At 47.7% G+C, this 24,276-nt stretch overlaps 1 protein-coding gene across 9 annotated transcripts in view; it reads right to left on the reverse strand.

Moving 5' to 3' along the window:
• The window catches only part of CSNK1G1 (casein kinase 1 gamma 1), a 160,587-nt gene that overhangs the window by 16,932 nt on the left and 119,379 nt on the right, over positions 1–24,276 (reverse strand). For 5 of the 9 annotated variants that reach the window (XM_089781950.1, XM_075897479.2, XM_075897480.2 and 2 more), the window contains 5 exons: positions 24,009–24,094; positions 19,517–19,601; positions 18,204–18,352; positions 16,345–16,452; positions 1,615–1,725 (listed from right to left, as the gene is read on the reverse strand). In XM_089781950.1, the coding sequence (XP_089638076.1) occupies positions 1,615–1,725; positions 16,345–16,452; positions 18,204–18,352; positions 19,517–19,601; positions 24,009–24,094 (539 nt within the window). Of the gene's footprint in view, positions 1–1,614; positions 1,726–12,653; positions 13,012–16,344; positions 16,453–18,203; positions 18,353–19,516; positions 19,602–24,008; positions 24,095–24,276 lie in introns of those variants that run through there. The other 4 variants (XM_075897483.2, XM_075897486.2, XM_075897485.2 and 1 more) reach the window with 4 other exon arrangements.

Below are 24,276 nucleotides of genomic sequence, written 5' to 3' on the forward strand. Positions count from 1 at the left end.
TGCTCGTAGACTGGCTAACAGGTTAATTTCCTGATGATGTTATTCTCAGACACGTCTCCGAGGGGTAGCCATGCTAGTCTGTATCTCCAAAAACAACGAGTCCCGTGGCACACACTATTGTGGGTAAAAACCACCTTGTCAGATGCGGCATCCGATAAAGTGGTTTTTACCCAGCTGCCACCGGACTCCTCGTTTTCTCAGTAGTCTGTGGTTTGCACTTTCACTGGGATTCCACGACCTTTGAGAGCTCTAGGAAGTGACTTCACTTCAATCAATCTTCAACCAGTAAGAGACCTTGTGCCATTTTGGCTGGTGAGAAGCAAGGTCTTCAGAGTACCCCCTGAAAGAGGATGAACAGGATTCTGTCTGGCATAATCATAACTGTGTGTGCAGAACTGTATTGGCCTTTTGCCACATGTTAACTCTGCTGTACATAGCACTTACCTAGAAGCAAGGAGAGAGAAAACCGTATGCAGATCCACAGAGCAGCATCTTAATCCTTGTGCTTTAATGGCTGTGTTCCTTCATTTCAAGTACAGAGGCCAGGAGGAGGCGGCATTACATGCATTTTGTTTTATTCTTCCCTACCACAAGTGTAACACAGCTAATCTTAGCTAGGGTGGGTGGCAGGAAGAGACAGGTGATATATGAAGAAGAAAACTCTTTACAACTTACTGAGAACTAAAGAGTGGTGCGTGAGGAGAGTCTTCATGGTGTTGGCTACAGCTACTCATTCCGCCTCATTACCATTCTGTGTTACCGCTTGCTGAATCCTCACAGCCACGGCCTCTGCCCCAAAGAGTTTACACTTTGCACTTGTACCACACAACAGGGCCTCAACCCAGACAGGGACATTAGGCTGCTTTTCAAATACAAACCAACTATTGTGCAGTAATGCACTGGGGAGCTGCAGAAATACAAAGCCAATAGGACCTTGATGTAGCATCACTGGCATCCTGCGATGCCAGTTAGTGACAACATTTCAGGGTGCTCGTCTCGTCTGAGGGGAGAAGGAAATAGCCTCTCTCCAGGTCAGTCAGCCAGCTCACCCTGTGCTGCCCTGGATCTCTCTCACCCAAGATGCCTTCAACCAACCATCTGCTCACTCCCAATCTACATACAAAAGCTGAACTAGAAGAGCCGTAACTGTTCCTGGCATTTTGCACTTGCATGCAACACCACACTTAGGTGCATTACTGACAACGGACATAAACCTAATTGTGAAATTACATCATCTTGGAGGGTTGTATAGTCGGGACACAATCTTGCTCCTTATTCTGTCCACTAGTTACAAGTGTAAAGACAAACTGTTTTTCTTCACATACTAAAGCGTGATTAACAGTTAATCTGAATCACGTTTTGGTAGATTGCGCCATGTATCTTACTTGAAATTATTCCTGGTAGAAAGACATTGCGAGGCCTGTAGCAGTAAGCTGAGCTGACCAGTCCTCTTGGCCGTCATGAGACTGCAGTTAAGTTACTGCAGGACAGGACTTGTCTGAGTGCACACGGGTCTGCTGAGCACAGGAATGCTGTAGCTGAGACTCAATGAGACTTCAGCTATTTTAAGCAGATTCCAATGGCAAAGGTGTGCAGGTCAGGAAGCAGTAATACCTGGACTGATCCCCCATGCCGGTCTGCAGCCAAGTGAGATGTCAGGTACGAGGTATTTGTCTGCCGGCTTGGCTGGATCTCCCACTCTCCTCGGCGGTCTGATGACGCCGTCTGCTCAGGCATTCAGAAGCATGACAGCAAGAGATGGAAGGAAAGATAAAGGTGAGCCCAGGCAAAGCAATGAAAATATATTAGTTAGTGGGGTTAGTTCACTGAAAAAAGCAAGGCATGTAAAGAACGTTTAGCTTGGTTAAAAGTTCATTTTACCAAACACACTGCACGCTTGAGAGAGAAAGTGCTGGAGAGGGTTATTCAACCCAGCAAATGGAGAAATGAATTTTCAGAAATCAACCGAGCTACTTCAGTGTGTGTGTGGGGGAGGGTCCTCTATAGACAGGACAACTCAGGAATTTACCAACTAACAAATCGAACTGTAACATTTTTAACTTGGCATGTCAGGACATAGACACTAGAGCGTGTCAGACACAAACCCTGCCTCCGCTGGAGAGACAGCTTTTGAGTCCAGGAGCCCAAACCGCAAGATGATGGAGGAGAAGCCCTGTCTATTATATTAGGAGTTGGCTTCAAAACACACCAGTAACACAGGAAGAAATGTGCTCAAATTTTTTGTTCCTACTTTGCAAAAGTGAGAGTTTTGCCTGAAAACTACTATAGCAAACTAGCCACACTCAACCAGCCAGATGGCCTCATGTGGCTAATGGCTAGCATGCTGGACACCGCGGCTCTCCAGGGTCACTTGCTCTTGCTGCCCCAAGTCCAAACATACCTCTCACAAAGCAGAACTAGATAAAATTAGTGGTGAAACACTGTTGTGCTTGGCATCCACTTAGAAATATAGTGTTTTACTAGGAAGCTTAATTACACTACCCGAACAACCGAGATGGAACGTTCTCTAAACTGGAGAGACTAATTCAAATGCTTCTCAATCTTCTCAGGGCTTGTCTACAGGAATTTCATAATTTGTGGCTGGCTGTATGTTCTCACTGCACTAGTGTATAACATACGTGTCCATGTGGACACTACTGCTGGGCACTACAAGTTCCCTACTACACTTTAATCTACTCCCTCTCAAAGTAGTGTAGATCCAGGTGCACTAAAGAGCTTCTTGTGCACACAGCTGGGGGGCCACATGAATACTCAGCATGCCGTATGCAAGCGTGGCTTACATTTACTTCCCACGAACTAAGTGTTCATTCACCCAGTGGCTCAACATTTCCTGACTACAATTCAGGAGTCAGATCTCTCACATACCTCCAAGTTACGCCTCACTTAAACTACTTGCTTACAAGGTTAGACATCAAAACACAAAGGTGCTAGAGCACACTATTACTGAAACAGCTGACACTCATTTTTACTGTATTACAAAATGCATCAGTTGGAATAGATAGTGTAAATAGTATACAGAGCAATATAAAATAAGTTAGCGTCTCTATGAAATTTGAGTTTGTTCTCACTTGGCTAGCGCTTGCTATGCAGTCTGTTGTAAAACTATGTACACATCAGCTCCTCTAGATATACCCCCAGGGGTGCATGTACCCATGGTTTAGAGCCAGTCTAAATGACAACAGTCAGCCAATGAAACACACATTAGTTGCATCACAACACTCCCTTGCAGATCAGTGCTACTTGGGTAGGACCTTTATATTCCTTTCACGAGTGCCACATACACCATAGAGCAATATGGAATTGGTAGACTTGAGCAAATCAGTCTCAAGTTCTATGGTTTCCATTCTCCCCTTCTTCAATGAGGAAAACCAAACAAGGCTCCAGACTTTCTAAACTTGTGTTGGGTCTGTGCCAGTAGTAGTGCCCTGGCTGCGTGCACCTGAAGCAGTGAGGTTGTTGGCTATACATCACACAAAAACACTACATTTTCATGAACATTTTCATGAAATGTGATCAATACGGTTGCCCGCAAAGATGCGGAAGCAAAGTCCGGAGCAGAGAGCTGAGGTGAGGTTAACAGATGTCTGAGGCTGGAGTTTGCCAGTTCCCACAGCATATAGCCAACGAAGCACAACTTTCCAAATGAAAAGCCAAGGTGAATGAGGAAGGTGCGTGGAAGATGCAGGAGAACCAGCACTAATTCAGAAGACAAATGAGCTCAGTGTGATCCTGAAACAGTCTGGAAATTCAGAAACCCATGACTCGCAGCTGAGACTGCTGCTGCCTGGAGCAGGAGCAGAAGGGAAGACCATGGGCCGTGAGTCATGTAGGCAAGGGAAGACGCTGCCTTCCTAAAAGGACAGGGGCGGCCTTGCCCATACTTCAGCCATGCAAGGAGGCTGGGGCCACATGAATGCCTGGCTCAGGGGAAGGTTGGGGCCACGGTTGGAGCGTGGCTGCCTGGCTGCTCCAAGGAAGATGGGGTCACGCAGCTGCCCAGCACCAGCCAGCAGCCATAATGGGGTAGCTGGGGTACAAGGCAGGGGCCAAGGTCCATGATGGGGTCCGGGCTCTAGTGGGCGCTGAAGGGGTGGGCTTGGGCTTGCACCCTGAAGCCAGGCATTCACTCACAGCCCATGGGAAAGACCTTTAGGAAAGCCACCGATTGGCTAGTCTGGGTTCACAATTCACAGACCCAGGAGGTCTGGTTGGAAACACTGTCAGATTCTGTTGTGAGGCGACCAGATAGATATCACCGTAGAGTTTGGTTTTGGACAATGCAGCTGTTAGAAATTTGCTTCCCCAGGCCTTAGGGGTTATGTTCTCTAGTATGGGGTAAAACAAGAAGGCTCGTGCCAGAAGAATTGGCTGAAGAGGATATTTTACTCCCAGGTCCAGAAAACGTTAACGTTCCGATTACAGATTTACTGGCAGAAGAGAGTCTGGTGAGCCGCCACTTCCCAGGGCAATGCCCTTGGCGGGTAAAGATGCACGCCGTGTGGGCCTTTTCCCTTACGTGCAGATGGATTATTGGCGGTTGCCTAGATAAGTGGCAATACGTTGCCGATGAAGACAGGTACCGAGGAGCCACCCCTTGGGCTCACAGTACTTCTGGGCCAGGAGTGTTCGCATTTTCAAAACACTGTGGTGCACTGACGGGATGTCTACACCGCATAGAGACCCCCATGCCGGCCCCTCCCAGAGCCTGGATCTGACCTCTGGCAGGCAAGGGGGCAGCATCGCCAAGCTCAGGAGCTAGCCCAAGCCTGCATACATACACCACTCTTTCCAGCCCTGCGTCCCAAAAGCCTGGCTCACCTGTGCGGGTTTGTATGGGCAGCACAGGCCCGCCCTCAGATGTTCCCCTTTATGAAGCTCCCAGCAGAAAGTCTGGGGAAGGCAGGCCTCTCCCACCCCCACCTCTCAGGGCGGAAGGTCACAACCTGTACGACTGGAACGCCAGTCCAACATACGCATGGCAATGATGCCTAACTGTTTCAACAGGGGTCTCCCCGGAACAGAACTGAGAATACCCCCAGCTGCCACAGCACTTACTGTTATCACTCCTCATCTCTGTCCCTCTCCACTGCCTGACACCCTTTCCTGCCTGTTCCCTTCCCCCAGCCTGTTTCTTTGGGATTTCCCCCCACCCCCCGCACATGTATTTTGCTTCATGCTGCAGGGGGCATCTCCTCTTCTCCCCTCGCAGCTGCCCCTGGCTCTAGCTATTTATATTGCAGACATGTCAGTCGGGGGATCGAGGCTTCATCATGCTGGGCACTTGCAGACCACGGGAACGCACAGCCAGCTGCACAGCGCCAACAGAGGAATTGCTGCCAAGCATCACGCTGACCGGGCAGCAGCCAGAGGTCTCCGGGAGCACAAGCAGCAAGCTTGGCAGCTGCCTACCAACTGCCAGCAGAAACACCTCTGCAGTCAGAAGTGGTGCACCCAGCAGCATGCTTGTTTTCACCCTGAACTGGTCTCACGCTGATGACTAGCTATGGGATCACATTATGCCTTTGGCTGCTAGCTGTTAAGGATAAAATCCATTGCTGGGTGTGAGGCACTCCAATTGTACACACGGGATGGCACCGTAGAAACTCAGACACAAGCAAATGCACTAGCACCCAGTGAAGATGAAAAACGAGTAGACCCAAAGGCAGCACGCAGAGCAGTAACTCAGGCATTAATTGACATGGCAACAGGGGTTCAGGTCCCATGCTGCTGGGACATGCTAGAGCCTACAGTAAGTTCCATACTCCAGACAAGCTTGGAGCTTTAGCCCTCATGATGTTTAGTGATGGAAGGGGACAAAGCCAAACAACGGCTGTCAGAAGCTCTGATAAGCCCTGGCTCAAAATGACAGATATGGCTTAACTGGGTAAGTGGCTTTCTGATGCTTTTATATACTCCCAGGCCAAAGCAGCTCTCTTCAGGACAGAGCATGGGCTCCTCAGCATCCCTAACACTGTGGTGTCCAACGCGCTAGCCACTAGTCACAGGTGCCTATTTGGCTGGTTGAATGTGGCTAGTTTGCTGTAGCAGCAACCACGATAATGGCTCCTGCTTCTCAACTGGCTGGACACAGCTCTAATCATTTAGCTCTGTTGAGTCTTGCCCCAGCCAGCCTACCTGCGAGTTGGTACTTTTCTAGGAAGAACGGCCTGATGCAGAGCTAGAACCAGAGAGCTCAGCTTAGTTCTACATGATTTAGGAAGGTTGCATGTTAGCACATACATTCAATCTTACAGCCTCTGAAACAGCCACATGGCTCCCACCAACTCCTCTCGATGGGCACGTGTATCTGAGGACAGAACTTGTCCCAGCAATTCATTTCTGTTTTACAATGGAAAAAAAATAACATTGATCCTGTGTTCCCAAAAGCAAATCATTGATACCTGAGAGCACAACTGCATGTCAGTCAGTCAATTAACCTGAAGGGAAGCAAAGAACACCACCACTCATCTATGGCTTGGCTAATCATGGGCTAAAATGAATTCTCTGTAATAATTATACTTTGTCAAAACAGGCTCTGCTGTAAACGTAATTTTCTGTGGCACAAAATGCTTTTGGGGAGGATAACTATCCTGACACCAATCATTATGAGGCAGATCCTGGCACCTCTGAGAACAGATTTCACTTAGAAAATAACCTAGTCAAAGTTTTCCCTAATGCCCAACCTAAACCTCCCTCGCTGCAATTTAAGCCCATTAGATCTTGTCCTAGTCTTAGAGATTAAGAGAAGTTTCTCCTGATTTTTGGAACAAGCTTTTAGGTACCTGAAAATGGTTATCGAGAGCCCTTTCAGTCTTCTCTTTTCCAGTCTAAACAAACTCTTTTTTTCCAATCATCCCTCATATGTTTTATAGACATTTAAATATTTTTTTGTTTCTTTTCTCTGGAACCCCCCCACACACACACACATTTGTCCATGTCTTTCCTGAAATGTGACACCCAGGACTGGATATAATACAAATAGGATCTCCCTGGTTCAGCACCCTTGGGACCTGACTGGTCCTGAATCAGGGATTTTTCCAGACCAGGGGAAGTCATATCTGGCCCCCTGGCTACCAGCCCCTCAGCCCTGGCCTGGCTGCCTCCCCCCGCTCTGCTGATTCCACCACCCCCTTGCCTGCTCTCCAGGCAGCCCCACTGTGGCACACCCAGCTGCAGAGTACTGGGCAGTCCAGCTGTGGGAGCTATGCTCCTGGCCCACTGACCTGCCAGTCCCATGGGCTCTTAGCCACCAGCCCTCCACCAGGAACATCTGACCCACAGATGTTGCCAGACCAGGTTCAGCCTGCACTCCATTTGAGGCCTAGTCAGCAGAGTGGAGCAGAAGGATGACTTCTTGTGTCTTGCTCACAGCACCCCTGCTAACACAGCCTAGAATCCAGTTTGCTTTTTTGGCAACGGTGTACACTGCTGACTCATTCAGGTTGTGGTCCATTAGGACTCCCAGATCGTTTTCCCCAATATTCCTTCCTTGGCAGCTATTTCCCAGTTGGTGTGTGCGCAACTGGCTTTTCCTTCCTAAGTGGCATATTTTGCATTTGTCCTTATTGAACTGAATTCTGTTTACTTCAGACCATTTCTCCAGGTTGTGCAGATCATTCTGAATTCCAGACCTATCCTCCAAACCACTCGCAACCCCTTCCTGCTTGTCCAGCAAGGCTTTTTTGGATATTACTGGCATTACGATCGCACCTAGAGATGTAATCAAGGACTACACTGTTACTTGTTGGTTCAGGCAAACTGGCAAGGGAAGGTGAAGGAACATGATCAGAGTGACAAACCAAACGTTTTGGCTCGCTTCTTGCCCAATCAAGGCCAGACTCCTGCCCCTGTAGGCATCATGACAGAGGCAGGTTTGAAAGGATTAAAGGGCTCTAGAAAGCCTGGCGGAGTAGTTCCCAAACAGAAAGCGGCCTGGGAAAAGGCCCAGTGGTGTTTGTGAGAGAAGCAGACAGGCAGATGCAGGTTGCCCTCACAGCTAGAAAGAAAGCAGTGATTAGGAGACTGACAAGTGGTGATGTCACCTGATCTCCCTGGTGCAAGGCCAAAACTCACATAAATTAATGGAGATTGCCTATCTCCTAGAACTGGAAGGGACCTTGAAAGATCATCAAGTCCAGTCCCCTGCCTTCACAGCAGGACCAAGTACCATCCCTGACATGATGTACCTGAAACTGCATCTCCCTGTGGACGAGACTCATCTGCCCTCACTCAGACCCTATGGTGTTAAAAGGATGGTGCAATTCAAAAGCCACATTCTTGCTTTAAATTAGCATTCTCTCCCCTGCGGGAGCCAGAGGCAGCCATCTGCTGTGGAGAGAGGCTCATTTTCCTGGCGCTGCTGCCTTTTATGACAAGAAACCTCCCTTCAAGGAATTTGAAGCGCAAGTGGGGGTCTCGTCCATCCTTCCGGTTGAAAGAAAGGTCCAGGTAGGGATCGTCAAATTGAGGAAGTAAATGCGAGGTTGCGCAGGTGGTGTCGCAGAGAGGGATTTGGTTTCTTTGACCGTGGGACTCTGTTCCAGGCACAAGGATTATTAGGAAGAGATGGGATCCATCTAACCAAGAGAGAAAAGAGCATCTTCGCAGGCAAGCTTGCAAACCTAGTGAGGAGGGCTTTAACCTAGGTTCATTGGAGGACGGTGACCAAAGCACTGAGGTAAGCAAGGAAGTCGGACACCAGGAAGAATCACAAGGAGGAACGAGCAACAAAGGAGAACCCCTGATTTGGATGGAAAAGGCAGGGCGATCAACTGGTTATCTAAGGTATTTGTACACCAATGCAAGAAGCCTGGGAAAAACAAGAAGAATTAGCCCCAGTCGAAGAAATATGATTTGATCGGAATAACAGACTTGGTGGGATGACTTGCATGACCGGAGCACTGTCATGGAAGGGTATAAACTGTTCAGGAAGAACAGGCGGAGGAGAAAAGGAGGAGTTGTTGCATTGTATGTAAGAAAGCAGTATGATTGCTCGGAGCTCCAGTACTTGGAGGAGAGTCTAGGGGTTAAATTCAGAGGTGGAAGCAACAGGGGTGATGTTATGGTTGGTGTCTGCTACAGACCCTACAGACCACCGGATCAGGTGGATGAGGTAGACGAAGCTTTCTTTGGACAACTGTGAGAAGCTTCCAGATCGCAGGCCCTGGTTCTCATGTGCAACTTTAATCACCCTGACATCTGTTGGGAGACCAATACAGCAGTACACAGACAATCCAGGAAGTTTTTGGAGAATGTTGGGGATAACTTCTTGGTACAAGTGCTGAAGGAACCGACCAGGGGCCATGCACAGCTTGACCTGCTGCTCACAAACAGGGAGGAACTAGTAAAGGAAGTAGAGGTGGGTGACAACTTGGGAAGCAGTGATCATGAGATGGTAGATTTCAGGATCCTGACCAAAGGAATAAAGGAGAGTAGCAAAATACACACCCTGGACTTCAGAAGAGCAGACTGACTCCCTCAGAGAATTGATGGGTAGGATTCCCTGAGATGCTAACATGAAGAAGAAAGGAGTTCAGGAGAGCTGGTAGTATTTTCAAGAAAGCTTATTAAAAGGCACAGGAAGAAACCATCCTGATGCACAGCATGAAAAGCAACTATGATAGGCTACCAGATTGGCTTACCAGGGACATCCATGGTGAGCTTAAACACAAAAAGGAAGCTTTCACGAAGTGGAAACTTGGACTGATGACTAGGGAGGAGTATAAATATATTGCTTGAGAATGCAGGGGAGTTATCAGGAAGGCAAAAGTGCAATTGGAATTGCATCTGGCAAGGGATATGAAGGGGAACAAGAAAGGTTTCTACAGGCATGTTAGCAAGAAGAGGGTGATCGGAGAGGGTGTGGGGCCCTTACTGGATGAGGGAGGTAACCTAGTGACAGATGATGTGGGAAAAGCTGAGGTACTCAATGCTTTCTTTGCCTCTGTCTTCACGGATAAGGTCAGCTCCCAGATAAATGCACTAGGCAACGTAATATGGGAAGGAGGTGGACAGCCCTTGGTGGGGAAAGAACAGGTTAGGAACTATTTAGAAAAGCTAAACATACACAAATTCATGGGCCCAGATTTAATGCATCCGAGGGTACTGCAGGAGTTGGCAAGTGTCATTGCGGAGCCTTTGGCCATTAACTTTGAAAAGTCGTGGAGATCGGGAGAGATCCCAGATGATTGGAAAGAGGTAAATGTAGTGCCCAGCTTTAAAAAAAGGGAAGAACGACAATCCAGGGAATTGCAGACCGGTCAGCTTTACCTCAGTCCCCGGAAAAGTCATGGAGGGGATCCTCAAGGAATCCATTTTGAAGCACTTGGAAGAGGGAAAAGTGATCAGGAATAGTCAGCATGGATTCACAAAATCATGCCTGACCAATCTGATTAGCTTCTATGACGAGATAACTGGCTCTGTGGATATGGGAAAGTCAGTGAATGTGATATACCTTGACTTCAGCAAAGCTTTTGATACTGTCTCTCAATATTCTGGCCAGCAAGTTAAGGGAGTATGGATTGGATAAATGGACTGTAAGATGGAGAGAAAGCTGGCTAGACTGTTGGGCCCAATGGGTAGCGATCAATGGCTCGATGTCAGGTTGGCAGTCGGTTTCTAGCGGTGTGTGCCCTAAGGATCGGTTTTGTTCAACATCTTTATGAATAACCTGGATGAGGGGATGGATTGCACCCTCAGCAAGTTTGCAGATGACACTAAGGTAGGGGGAAGAGGTAGATACGCTGGAGGGCAGGGATAGGGTCCAGAGTGACCTGGACAGATTAGAGGATTGGGACAAAAATCTGATGGAGGTTCAACAAGGACAAGTGTAGAGTCCTGCACTTGGGAGATAAGAATCCCAAGCATTGTTTCAGGCTGAGGACTGAATGGCTAAGTAGCAGTTCAGCAGAAAGGGACCTGGGGATTACAGTGAATGAGAAGCTGGACATGAGTCAACAGTGTGCCCTTGTAGCCAAGACAGCTAATGGCATATTAGGTTGCATTAGGAGGAGCACTTCCAGTGGATCCAGAGAAGTGATTATTCCCCTTTATTTGGCTCTGGTGAGGCCACATCTGGAATATTGTATGCCGTTCTGAGCCCCCCCACTATAGAAAGGATGTGGACACGTTGGAGAGGGTCCAGCGGAGGGCAACCAAAATGATTAGGGGGTTGGAGCATATGATCTACGAGTAGAGACTGAGGGATTTGGATTTGTTTAGTCTGCAAAAGCGAAGAGTGAGGGGGGGGGATCTGATAGCAGCCTTCAACTTCCTGAAGGGAGGTTCCAAAGAGGCTGGAGAGAGGCTGTTCTTAGTAGTGACGGATGGCAGAACAAGGAGCAATGGTCTCAAGTTGCGGTGGGAGAGGTCCAGGTTGGATATTAGGAAAAACTATTTCCCTAGGAGGGTGGTGAAGCACTGGAATGGGTTCCCTAGGGAAGTAGTAGAGTCTCCATCCCTAGAGGTGTTTAAGTCTCAGCTGGACAAAGCCCTGGCTGCGTTAATTTAGGTGGGATTGGTCTTGGCAGGGGGCTGGACTTGATGACTCCTGAGGTCTCTTCCAGCCCTATGGTTCTATGATTCTAAGTCAGACCTGAGGCGCTATCCAGCAGCCCAGCCATAACATGGCCCATTTTCCACAAGGACACTTCTCACTTAGTGAGGAACCAGCCAGGGGCTCCTGACGCCACAGCGCAGCGCAGCCTCCTCCACCAGGGGAAAGAGGCGATTTTCACAAAGCAAAGAGAGGTCCCTGTGGAGCATCCATTAAGATGTCTACCACAGGACGGGTGCTGGAACTTGCAGAAAGGCAGAGTCTAGAAGTTACATATGAATGGTTGAAATGGCCTTGATTTAAAACAATAGCTAGAGGGAATGAGCCATGCTGGGGTGCGTATGGTTACACTGCTGGCGCACTTCTTGGGGGCTGAAGGCACTTTACATTCATCCACGTCTGTTCTATTCCAGACAGACTCTTAGAGCAACCTCATCACCACAGTGTCTGAGTGCCGTCCAGCAGCTCATGAAATGGCATGATCGACCTCTCACATTGGCTGTCTGCCTCAACCTCCTCCCAGGTGGAGGGCTGTGTGCTTAGGGAAGGGGTTTAGATTTTAATTACATGCTACTCTGCATGCACCTCAGCAGGCAGGGCAAAGAAGGGCACCTCGTGCTTGGAGTGAAAGCTGGCAAGGTCTGGGATAGCTCTTTGTTCCTGAGTGTTCATTCCATATTTGCGGCACAATGCCGCCAACATATTCATGAGAACGCAGCCATGCATCCCTTGTGGTGGCTAATCGCCATCGTGGCATAAGTGGTCAACGTGCCTACTCCAAGACTGGCTGAGCAGGGGGAGCAGTGGGACGCGACAGACAGAGCTGTGCTGTTGCTCAGACCCAGGACACATGAGCAGAGCTCTCTTTCGAGACCTCTGAAGCTCATCGTGGATAGGACTATTTGTGATTCTACTGACCGCTCCAAAGCAGTAACTACGGACACCATCTACCTCTATGCTAGTGTGTAAAATTTCAACCAAACTTTAAAGGAAGCGGGAAACAGAAGAAGCATTCTTAACTGTTGAGCCGGACGGAGAGCAGGTTTAGTGAACAAAAGAAACGGAAAATGCAAGTGTATCAAAGTTAGCAAGCTTTAATTTGGGGGGAGAACGAAGGGCTGTATGGTTTAATACAGGTAAGCTAGAAGCTATCAGCAATGAAATCAAGATAGCTAATCAAAGATGGCAAAGTTTCCTGCCTCCCCACCCCACCCTTACCCCCTCAGAACATGACTCTCTTCACGATGTAGAAGGGGAGCCCTACGCTGGCTAGAAGAGGAGCACAGCCACACAGGCCAAATGGCACTGTTCAAATTGGGTGGGAGTCTGAACGTTAGGCAGCTACACACAGGAAAAAAGGAGCCAAGTTATCTTTGAGCAAACTTGTCCGCCCTTCAACTAGCAAATCCTGAACCTCGTTGGGAGCTAAGTGGAGTCTGCAAAAGGAAGCAGAATGGAGTGTTAATCAGGCTTCTGGTTTCCAAGCTACAGCACCTGCCTTTTAAAAAAATCACCCAGGACAATTAGGTCTGCGGCTGGCTTGTTTTAACTGCCACCTAGCGGTAGTCACTATCAAGGGCACCTTCCTGGCCAGAGGTTCGGTTCAGCCTTCTCTCTTGTAGCAGTAGGAGACAGATGTTCCTATTCCTTGCCTGGGGCAGGATGACAGGGGAGGGAGGCACTTTCCTTTAGGATACCATAGCCAAGCACTGAATGGCCCGAAGTCTACAAATCCAGATCTTAAGTCTCTTCAGGCCCTCCCTTTGATTAAATCCCTTCCCCTCCCACCCCCACTGTCTCCTGTCAGGCTTCACTGTCACTTGCTGCAGGAGTACCAGCCCAAAACATGCAACTACTTTCTTTGAGAACAATGTCCTTGCCCTAAATGAAAGGCACATTTAGAACCAGCACTGTTAGAACCACGCAGGCCTGCAGATTAGAGAAGTGGACAGAGACGAGCCAGGCCAAAGAGCAGCACCGTTTACTAGAGTTCAGTGGACCCAAGGAGGTCGCTTACCCCCTATTGTTAGCATTGAGGGGGAAAACACCCTGCCTCCGGGCTTAAAGTCTGCTGTTTCACAAAAAGCTCTCTAGAAGAGACCAGGAGGGGCAGACCACTGGTTGATGGCTCTGCAGCACAGCGCACCAGGAACCAGCTCTGGAGTAGCCTTAAGTTTCACTGCCTGAGCCCAATGTTGTCTGGCAAGGGTGACGTACATGGAACTGGAGGACGACTTCCTCTCAACTCTGGCCATCCTCTTGCCACTGCCCAGTTCACAGAGCAGGTCAGCCTTGCTGGAGAACACGCCCTGTAAGCGCAGCTGTCGAAATAGGTGCTACGGCGCACTGCCTGGCTTTGGTGCCCATAGCTGGTAAAAGATTCACACTCACATGCAGGGAGTAAAAATAAAAAAAAGTCACCCTGGGAGTTGAGGGTTGTCTCCACCCAAACACACCTGCCTCAACTCCACTGCCCCTACAAGTCCCTGTTAGTGACCTTTGAAAAGAAATCATTTGCGCCGCATTCAAAAGGCCCATCCCTTGGCGGAGGAACGGTTACATTTGTCCAAGACCAATTCCAAAGCAGACTTTTAATGCTGAGCTATCTCCAGGCACACACACAGCTAACATGGCAACATCTTGAGAGAGGGGCTGTTGATTGTCAGCATTATGCAGGAATTAGGGGTACCACTGTGCCATACGCTAGCAGGCTTTATTTAGGGGAGAAACAGACACGAACAGGGAATAAGTCCCCTCAAGTGTCATTCTTAGGACATGGAAGATGTGTTCTGCATTAGAAATATGTGCTTTAATGTGCCTGAAAGCTAAACCCAGAATGTCTTCCGGGCAATGGAAAGTAAACAGGAGATACTTTGGGTATCTCCGGAAGCTGCCCCCCCCGCACCAGATTACCCCAGCATAAAGGGGATACAGCGCATCTAGTAACTAATGTTTTAAAGCAGGTTACTATGGAGCCGAGTGCACAGCAAGCTGCACTAATAAGCATTCAAAAAATACACAATGCTCATATGCAGTAATTTAAAAAGCCAGCTGCCAAGGAGCCCCACTTCTCAGGAGGGAAACACATTCCTGTTTTATGGCTAACCTACAGCTCTGGAGCATTTCTGGTCTACATTTGTTGTTCTTCCTCTCAGAAGATAACTGCATGAAAGAAGAAAAGCTGAGCCTAGACCTGACTAGTGCCACCAGCAACAGAGTCAGCATGGAATGGCCGAGAACTTGAAGACCTCGGTCCGTGTTTGCAGGGACTTAAAAGCAGCCTACTGGTGGGGTAGGTTTACAAACTTTCTAGTTGCACAAAACCCACTACTCTTCCCAGCCTTTGCCCCAAACTCTTGTGAAGCTCCACCTCCACTCATGCCATCCCCGCCCCTCTGTTGCTTGCTCTCCTCACCCTCCTTGACTTGCTCATTTTCACCAGACTGAAACAGGGGGTTGGCATCTGGGAAGAGGCGAGGGCATTGGCGGAGGGTGCAGGCTCTCAGGTGGGGCCAAAGGTCTGGAGTGTGTGGGGGGCTGCAGGTGAAGGAGGTATGGGCTCTGGGCTGGGGATGCGGGCTCTGAATGAGGAGTTCAGGGTGTGCGAGTGATTTCCAAGCAGGGGGAGGGGGTTGGAGCACAGGAGAGGGTTCAGGAGGGGGACTCTGGGAGGAAGTTTGTGTACATAAGGGTCTCAGGGCTGAAGGTGGGGTGCGAGAGTGGGGTCAGGATGTGGGAGTGGACCTGGGGCAGGGGAGTGGGAGCACTGGGCTCTTGGGCAGCTCCCCACAAGTAGTGGCATATCCCTTGGTTCCTAGGCAGAAGCACAGCCAGGCAGCTCTGCCCACTGCTGTGGTGTCCCTTCCCACAGCCACAGCCCCTGTGGCTCCCACTGACCACTGTTCCCCCCAAGGGGAGCAGTCATGCACGGCAGGGGCAGTGCAGAGTCCTCTTGGCCACCCTTCTTCCTAGGATGGGAGGGACACAATGCCACTTCCAGGGAGCTGTGCAGAGCCAGGTAGGGAGCCTATCAAATGTTAATGGCCCAGTCAGCAGCTAACTGATGCTGCCAGGGTCCCTTTTCAACCGAGCGTTCTGGCTGAAAACCAGACACCTGCAGCCCTAAGGGGGAAAGAAGCACCCAGGGACCGAGACCACTCACTGGGGTACTAACAGCTCTAGCAAGGAACTAGCACTTCCTGTGATCTGCCGAAATTCGGATCTGTTCTGCAAAACCATGGACGAGCCAAATTCTCAACCACAATGAAATATGAGAGAGACAAAGGAAAAAACTGGAGAACCTCACATCCTTAAACTTGGGAACAGGGCCCAGGACCTTCTAGTGTAAAACAAATTAAAAACGCAAACTAGAAGAAAAATGATGCACTTGAAATTGTAGAAATTTAAATTCACACACCTATGCCACATGCCTCCTCAATTCTGTTGTGATAAACAGCATTTCCACAGTTTCTCACTTACAGAAAATAAAATTCAGTTGAAACTATAACCTTCCTGAAGTCAGAGGAAACGTACTTGCTAGAAGTGAGCTAAGTGCCAACATCAGTGGTCTCCGAACATCCCACACGTGGATGGAGGATGCAATAACACACCTATTTTGGGGGCATGTTCTAACCTTTCACTTAATGCACATTAAATGCCCTTAAGAAAAGGAATTCTCCAGAGATTTTACTTCAATTTCCCTCTGCATAAACGGGCCGGGGGAGGTATTACAGACATATGCTAAAGCAAAGACATTGTAAAGAACTCACCGGATTTCGAAGAGCATGTTGCTGTGACGGTCGATCCCTATGTGCATGGCTGTCTCTTGTTATTGCAGATGCCCCAGAATCTACATGAATGGACCCCACTGGAGTAGGCTGGAAAAGAAAACATGCATTGCACATTGAACCAGTGCCTTTCTTAGGCTCCATTCCCATACCACTGCATGCAGAAGCTCTACTACTGTGTAAGCTCTTACACAACGTGAAAGAGCTGGGAAAATATAGGCCTAAATTGTTTGAACAAACAATAAAAACCACAGCAGATGCTATAAAGTCTCTTCGGGACTCAGGAGCTTGCTGGACATTTACAGCCACTAACATCTCATGGTCAATTGAAAAGCAATGCTATCATTACACACATTTATAAAGGTATCCAACTCCATGATGTGGTTTAAGTTGGGTTAATTACAGTTGCAAATAGGGAGAGTTTTATGCATAGTTTTCCTCCTCTCAGGTTTCCTACTTTAGGAACAGGATGTGTTAATCAAGGCTTCATCTGCTCAGTTCCCACCTAAATCATAATCCTAGCTTGTAAATTCATGATCTCCATAGCAACCAATGGTGAATTGTTCAAGGAAGGATAGGAAGCTTGGCTTAAAATGGCTTTTTGCCCACTGACTCTGAAATGAAACATCAGTGAAGAGAAACAAGACTGATAAGTAGAATGATTTCCTTTTAAAAGGTTATTGTGTGAAATAAGCCAACAGAGGAAATACTGTATATTTACGTCGATGTAAAAACCAGAAAAGCAGAACCGCCTAAATACATAGTAATTCACCTCCTTGAAACAAACTGCCCTTTGCACGAGCCATCAATGCATGGCTTCTTTCAGATGTGCTTTATCAGTTCTCCAACACGCATCAGCAGGGCTCTTGGCCAAGCTTTCCTCCCCCTCCCCTGACAGGTGGTCCCAAAATTTACAAACAAGTCAGGAATGTAGTTAGCGTGTTCCGTGTGGTGATGGCGGACCAGGGCACTAAGCTTCTGCTACAAGCTGATGAACACGGTGACAGACAGCACGCACAGACAAGGAGAGGCTGGAAGCTAAGGAGTTAGAAAGTCCGAAACATCAGCATTCTGCATTTACCCTTTCCCGATTGCCCTCCCCACAGTGAGAAGAACAATCGGAAAATGCATGGATATTGGGAGTTGCCCTTTTTAAAATCCCCAACCCATTGTGATGGGAGGGATTATTTCTTGTGACAAAACCAAATTTGATGAAACTATCCACATGCAGGAGGTTCTATATCTAAAAGCCCAGACTTCTAATCATGCTGTAATGGGGGTAGGTCTCCTTGCAGCCTGTTAAGTGTTGGAGCATGCCAGAAAGCAGAAACTTCCCAATTCCTGGGGCAGGTGTGGCTCATTACCAATCCATGCTGAATGCAAGAGCCTTGGTCCTGAAACAGAAAGACCTGAGGGATGGAACCCTAGGAAAATCCAAGCCAGACAAGAGCATGGAGGGGTCGGCTGGTAACACTCAATTTAAAAGCAAATCTGCCCAACAACGTAAGGTACAGCAATTATTCCTATGATCTTGTGTACGAAGTGTGAGGAAGTGTCACTGCAGCACCTCCCCTTTGTAGCTACGTTTAACAAGCACATGAATGTGCTTTGCAATTGGCCTGCCCTGCCAGTGCACTGCTATATGGGACACTCCAGTTGGGTTGCCTGCTCAGTGAAGGAGAGCCTCGTGTCATGCAATGGTGAAGGGTTTTAAAGAGAGCCTGCATTGTACTGAACCAAAACAGAAAGTCTTACGTGCCCACACAGCTGGAAGAGCAGCCATGAGAGACTAGGAGGCTTGTTTCTGGAAGGAGGGTGCTTGCTTTGCCAAGCAAACTTACCAGTGGCCTGCCAACCCAGTCGTAGGCATAATCAAAGGTATAACCTTTTTTTTCAAAGAGTTCTGTGAAGATGGTTCGTAGGTAATCGTAGTCTGGTCTCTCAAAGAAGTCTAATCGCCGGACATAACGAAGGTATGTGGCCATCTCTTCTGTTGCAAAAAGGCAAGGACCAAATTAAATAAGGAGTATCAATACTTCTGCCCAGACTAAACCCAGAGCAGCCCCCTGCTGCTCATGTCATCTCTGTACAGATTACAAGTCCCTATAGCATGAGAGCGATACAACTGGGGGGCCCTAGTCTTTGCAATTCTCCAAGACGACAACTGGGCAAACTTGGCCTTCCAGTTTTAAGCGGTATGGCAAGTGGTTATTACAAGAGGAGGTGCATCTTTCAAAGAATGGCTGATACTTAGGGGGAGTTTGACAGAAGTGGATGAAATTTACATTAAGTATGTTAAGTACCGCCGGGTAACTGACTAATCAAATAGTCAATGCATTTTGCATCGACTATTCAGTTAGTTAATAGGGCGCCTCCACCTTTGAAGTGTAGCAACAACCCTAGGGCTGCTGCTACAGTTCAAAGGTGGAAATGCTGTGTGGAGCCTGGGGTCACTTGGGGAACCCGGACTTCTAGCGGTGCTGCTGCTTTGAAACACTGTGGGAAGCCTGGCACCAGGCTCTTCGCAGCGTTTCAAAATGGTAGCACCGCGGGGAGCCTGGGATCAGCTGGGGATTCCCCACTGACCCTGGGCTCCACATGTCACTTTCACCTTTTAAGTGCTATACTTCAGAGGTGGAGGCGCCCTATTCACTAATCGAATAGTTGATGCACAATGCATCGACTATTTGATTACTCAGTTATCCGATACTTAACATCCTTATAGCAGGGCAGAACAGAAACATTCCAATGTGTTGCTCTTTCATTGTTCCCCAAGCAGAGAGGCTCACTCAGCTATCAGACACTCAGCTTTGAAAGGGGAGGGGTGCATGCCTGCAGGGCAGTAGAGATCACAAAACACTGAACAAAGCCATCAGGGCAGGTCTTGTGGGATGCTGGCGGAAGCCAGTTCCCTCAACAAAAATACCAGCAGAGTCCAAACTGGTTCTTTGTCAACAAAAAAGGGAGGGGTAAAGAGAAAAGTCTCTTGCAGGGGTAGAAGTTTTTTGTTGGGAAAAAAATACAGTTTTGGCAACAAAAGTTGCACTGCAGTGTAAATGCTCTCACCGTTTGGTTGCCGAAAGGCTGTTTTTGGCAACAAAATGTGTCAGTGTAGACAAACTCCAAGTGGTGTAATAATTCCATTGGGCCTTACCTGGGAAGTTCTCACAGAGAACTTCAACTGGAGTATTTCTCTTCGTGTCCCCAATCTTCTGGTATCTCTCTTTTAAGGTGTCAGCCTGTAGGGTATAAAGATGAAGCATAAATACAGAGACAGAAAATCAGCAGGATAACTGATCTCATTGTGACAGTGAAGTCAAGGTGCTTTATAGACTGTCTTGCACATAGCAGGATAGAAGGACTTCTTCTCTAAACTGCACTTGGGTGACAACTATGAAGTGGCGACCATACAATTCACTTGCAATGAGCTCTACCTTCCCACAGCACTGCATGTGGGATGCTCATCCACACTGTTCTGATCTTGCTGCCAACAGGGTGCGTGCAATGTGGCCATGAACTGTTGACAATGGGAGGTAGAAACACCATTTGACCTGTTGTCACTTTTGGTGACTTTTGCATGTCAGCAGTGCTTGTTGGCAAACCTTCCTGGTATGGACATCGCTTAAAACTTCCAAGCCATGTGCTGTGCAGCTGGTGTTTGGAACAGAGGAAATAAGGTGCATGCAAAGGACTACAAAAGGGCAGCCGCATCTTCTCCATTTTGTCTTCATGTCTGGAGTAACTTATTGGCGGCCAGTGCCGTATGGTGGGTAAAATCCAAACCTGTGCTGACCTGGTAAGGAGGTTGACCCTTTGGGGTCAGAAGGACAGTTTGTACACAGGGGCAGAGGTTTTTTACATAACCGCTCACTGTACTGGGAGCCAGAGAACTGGAATGCAATGAAGGGAGCTGTGTGATTTCTTTTTTGCTTCCTGAGAACCAGTGTGGGGGGGATCAGATGCACACTGTGACCAGTTGGGGAGTCTCACTTGTGTTGCCCACTAGTCTTGGGAGTATCTGCTCTCCTTGTTGGAACTTGAGTCGGCCTTGGCATTTCCAGGGAGGACTGCCCTAAGCACAGCAGGGCACGCTATATTTATGTGAGATTAACTGTCTTTTACCTCACACTTGTCTACTGTCTAGATCAAGGTTGGGCAAAATCTGGCCTGCCAACCCACTCAATCCAGCTAGCAGGCTACCTGAACTAGCCCGCGGGCCACCCGATTTCACCCCCCACATGACCCTGAGGCATAGAGCAGCCCTACACTGCTTTAAGCAGGTGGCTGCTCCCTAGGGCTCTCTGCTCTGGATGATGGGGAAGGGAGAGGCTTTGTGGAAGCCTACCAATGGGAGCCGAGAGATTTTACTGGTGGCAAGGGCAGCGCCCAAAGCCTCTCCCTTTCCCTGGTACCTGAAGCAGAGAACTACAGGGAGCAGCCAACCATTTTAAGCAGCTTGGGACTGCGGCAGGCAGGGAGCCTGCCTCTAGGTCCTGGCAGGCTGCTGTCTGGGAGCTGCCTAGGTAAGCACGTCCAGGCCACAGCCTACTCTGGCACCTCAGCTCCTCCTGCCCCAGGTCACCATCCAAACCCTCTGCACCCAACGTCCATCCCACACTGTGCACCCCCTCCACAGAAAAGTGCAGCCCTTGACCATTTCCCAAAATCTTGGAGTGCCCCTCCCCATCGAAAATTATTGTCCACTCCAGTCCAGATACTATGTGAACTATATAGCTGGTTGCCATGAAGCAATAAGAAGTAACATACTCAGTTATAAAGTCTCAGAGGGGTAGTTGTGTTAGACTCTAAGGTGCTACAGGACTTCTCATTGTTTTTAAAGTTACAGTCTAACAAAAAGTATCATCATGAGCTTTTGTGGCCAAAACCCACTTCCTCAGATGGCTGGTGAGGAATAACAGAAACCAAGCATTTTATTGCAGGGAAAGGAAAAAATATAACCCCCCCCCCCCAAAAAAAAAACCTGTCAAGTGTAGTGCTGGTGCTAATGGGGTTAATTAAGTGGGCTGGATATAAATGAGGGGTTAAAGGCAGGGAAGACTAGCTTTATAATGTGACATTCAATTAATGTCTTTGTTCAAGGTAGGGATGTGAAAGGTTAAGGGTGATGCTTACTGATCCCGATTTACCAGTGAGGGCTGCAGCAGCTCCCCGCCTGCTACGGGCAGGGGGCAACTCCAGCCCAGTGGGGCCTGCTGCAGACAGGAGTTGCTCAAAGCAGCCCCTGTCCGTGGCAGGCTGAGGTGGGGGGGAATGCCCAGGCCTCTGCCTGTGGTGGTGGGCCACTCCAGTCTGGCCAGGGTCATTGGGGCTGGGCTGGAGTGCCCTTTTCAATTAACTGGTTAAACGTGAAGCAAACTGCACATTTAACCAGTTACCCAGAATTTTACATCCCTGTTTTAAGCCTAGGGACTGTCAAATTTGCAGATGAACACCAATTCCGCACTCTGTAATTGGCTGGTGAAATTCTTTTGTAGAAGAAAGGCTACTTTTAAATCCACGATTAGAGTGCCCGGGCAGAATAAAATGTTCCCCTACAAGAGTGAGTGAGTTACCATTTCTGATGTCTGACTTGTGTCCATTTATCCTTGTCATAGAGAATGTCCAGTTTGGCCAATGTACAAGTACTATTAGGCATTAGCTGTAGAAACTCCATTGTGTGTTCCATGTGTGCGCATCAGTGGATTTGCTTTCTAAACAGCGATCACATGCTCAGTTTACAGGATAATTTCTTAATTGCTAGCATTGCAATTTGAAAGTAGAACATAAGTGCAAAGAACGGTCCTTTCTGGCTCACAGATCTCCACTCAAAGCTTCTACAATACGGCCCTCATTTACTACCTGTAACCCAACTGTCTGCAGCAGGATTTTAGAAGCATCAACGAGAATAGATTTTTGTCCCGTAATTGGAATTTTTTAGTTAATTATGCTGTTCAGTACAGAATCCCAAAGTCATACGGGTGCTGACGTGCTTACAAGATAAAAATAGTACACTTGTTTTTACTACTATTTTTATCTTGTTCCAAAGATCTGACTGAATATACAAGGGTCTGAGTATATTTGATGTAGTGACTTCTCCAAATAGAACTGGTTTAAAAGCAATCAGTAAATCTGTTTTAAAAAAAATTAAAGAAGCATTAAAAGTAGACTCAGTACCACAGCTGTCTGAGTCCCCCGTCAACTTGTGGTCACGTTTTCTTACTTTTTAACGTGTCTCTCTGCTGTTGCTCTCTGAATGACTCTCAAATAATTATAAGTGGCTATATGCAAAATGCTATTCAGTGAACCAAGAAAACAGACTGAAAACAGAAGAGAAGTCACTTGATAACTGGTTATTTGAGGGTGTTTTCTATGTAGTCACACTGCCTCCTTCCTCTTTTCCTTCATAAACAAGCCACTCTGAGGAACGCAAGTGGCACTTCCCAAAAACAGGAATAAACCAACACAGGGAGAGCATATTTTCCCCTCTCGTCTTCCAGCTGTAGCAGCTTTTCTTGTTTGTAAGAGAAAAATAAGTTTGCAGAACGTTAAGGCTATGCCACCATTAGAGATATAAGTGACTAGTTGAATATCCGATAAGCATAAGCTTATTTTTATTTAGTTTTTAATTTACAGATTAGATATATGGATAGATACAATTTTAACATCCCTAGCTAGGAACTTCAAATGAAGTCTATGGGAACTTGTCTGAGAATATTGGGCAAGGTATGGCCAGTAACCATATACAGTAAATTTACAATAATCCGGCACCTTTAGGACCCAGGGGGTGCTGGATTATCAAATATGCCGGACTATCAGAAGGGGGGGGGGGGACTATAAAGGGTCTGGGGTGGGGGTGGGGGTGGGGGGGGGCGGCGCTATGGGACCAACCCAGCAGCACCCCAGCTGCTCTGCCCCAGGCTTCCCCAAGTCAGCTGCTGCTGAAACTGACCAGCGGCTGACTCTGGGAAGCCCGGGTCAGAGCAGCTCCAATTGTCCAGCTGTCTGGAGCACTTCTGGGTTCCAGATAGTGCCAGACCACTGGATGCCGGACAACTGGAGTTTTACTGTATGTGTAAGCTTAATTTTTAAAACCTTCAAGGGGTAGCCGAGTTAGTCTGTAACAGGAAAAACTTAAATAGTCTAGTAGAACCTTAAAGATTGACAAAACATGTAGATGGTGTCATGAGCTTTCATGGGCGCAACCTACTTCAGACGGGTTGTGCTCACAAAAGCTCATGACACCATCTACATGTTTTGTTTTCTTTAAGGTGCTACTAAGTCTATTTGTTGTTTTTTAATTTTATTGTTAATTTTTAAGTGCTCATGTTCTATATGCAGCTTTCAAAACATTCATAGCTGTCAATCATATCCCAACGGTTTTCCACACATGCACAGCAGAGAGATTAGTTCATCGCGAAAATTGTATCTTCACAAAGCTTCCATCTTTGGTTGTTTTTACTATGACTATGTGTGATTGGTTTTAAACACACACAGCCGGAAGAGTGCTCCCACTCACTTCCTGAATCTCAAAGAGAAGGAAAAGATTTTGCTCAAATTTCCCTAAAACATTCACCTTCATGTAGAGAAGGCCAAGTAAGAAGGTTTTACCATCTAAAATTGGCTAAGTGATACATTTTAACACGTACCTTGAGCCCTTGCCAGGGCAGACTGCCTCGAAGGAAATACATGAACATATGACCAAGGGCTTCCAAGTCATCTCGCCGACTTTGCTCTGAAAGGTAAGAGAGAGGCCATGTTATTTCTGCAGCCACAGAAGTAACACTAACAGGTTCAGCAACTAGGTTTCTTTCTACATGAAATATTCTCTACACGTCTTTCCATATACACAAAATTATTACAGCTCAGATTATCCTCTTGTCTAATACCACCTAAAATTGGCCAAGGCAAATAAAT

The sequence above is a fragment of the Pelodiscus sinensis genome, chromosome 14 (assembly GCF_052426305.1).
Source record: "Pelodiscus sinensis isolate ZL-2025 chromosome 14, ASM5242630v1, whole genome shotgun sequence".
Taxonomy (NCBI): domain Eukaryota; kingdom Metazoa; phylum Chordata; order Testudines; family Trionychidae; genus Pelodiscus; species Pelodiscus sinensis.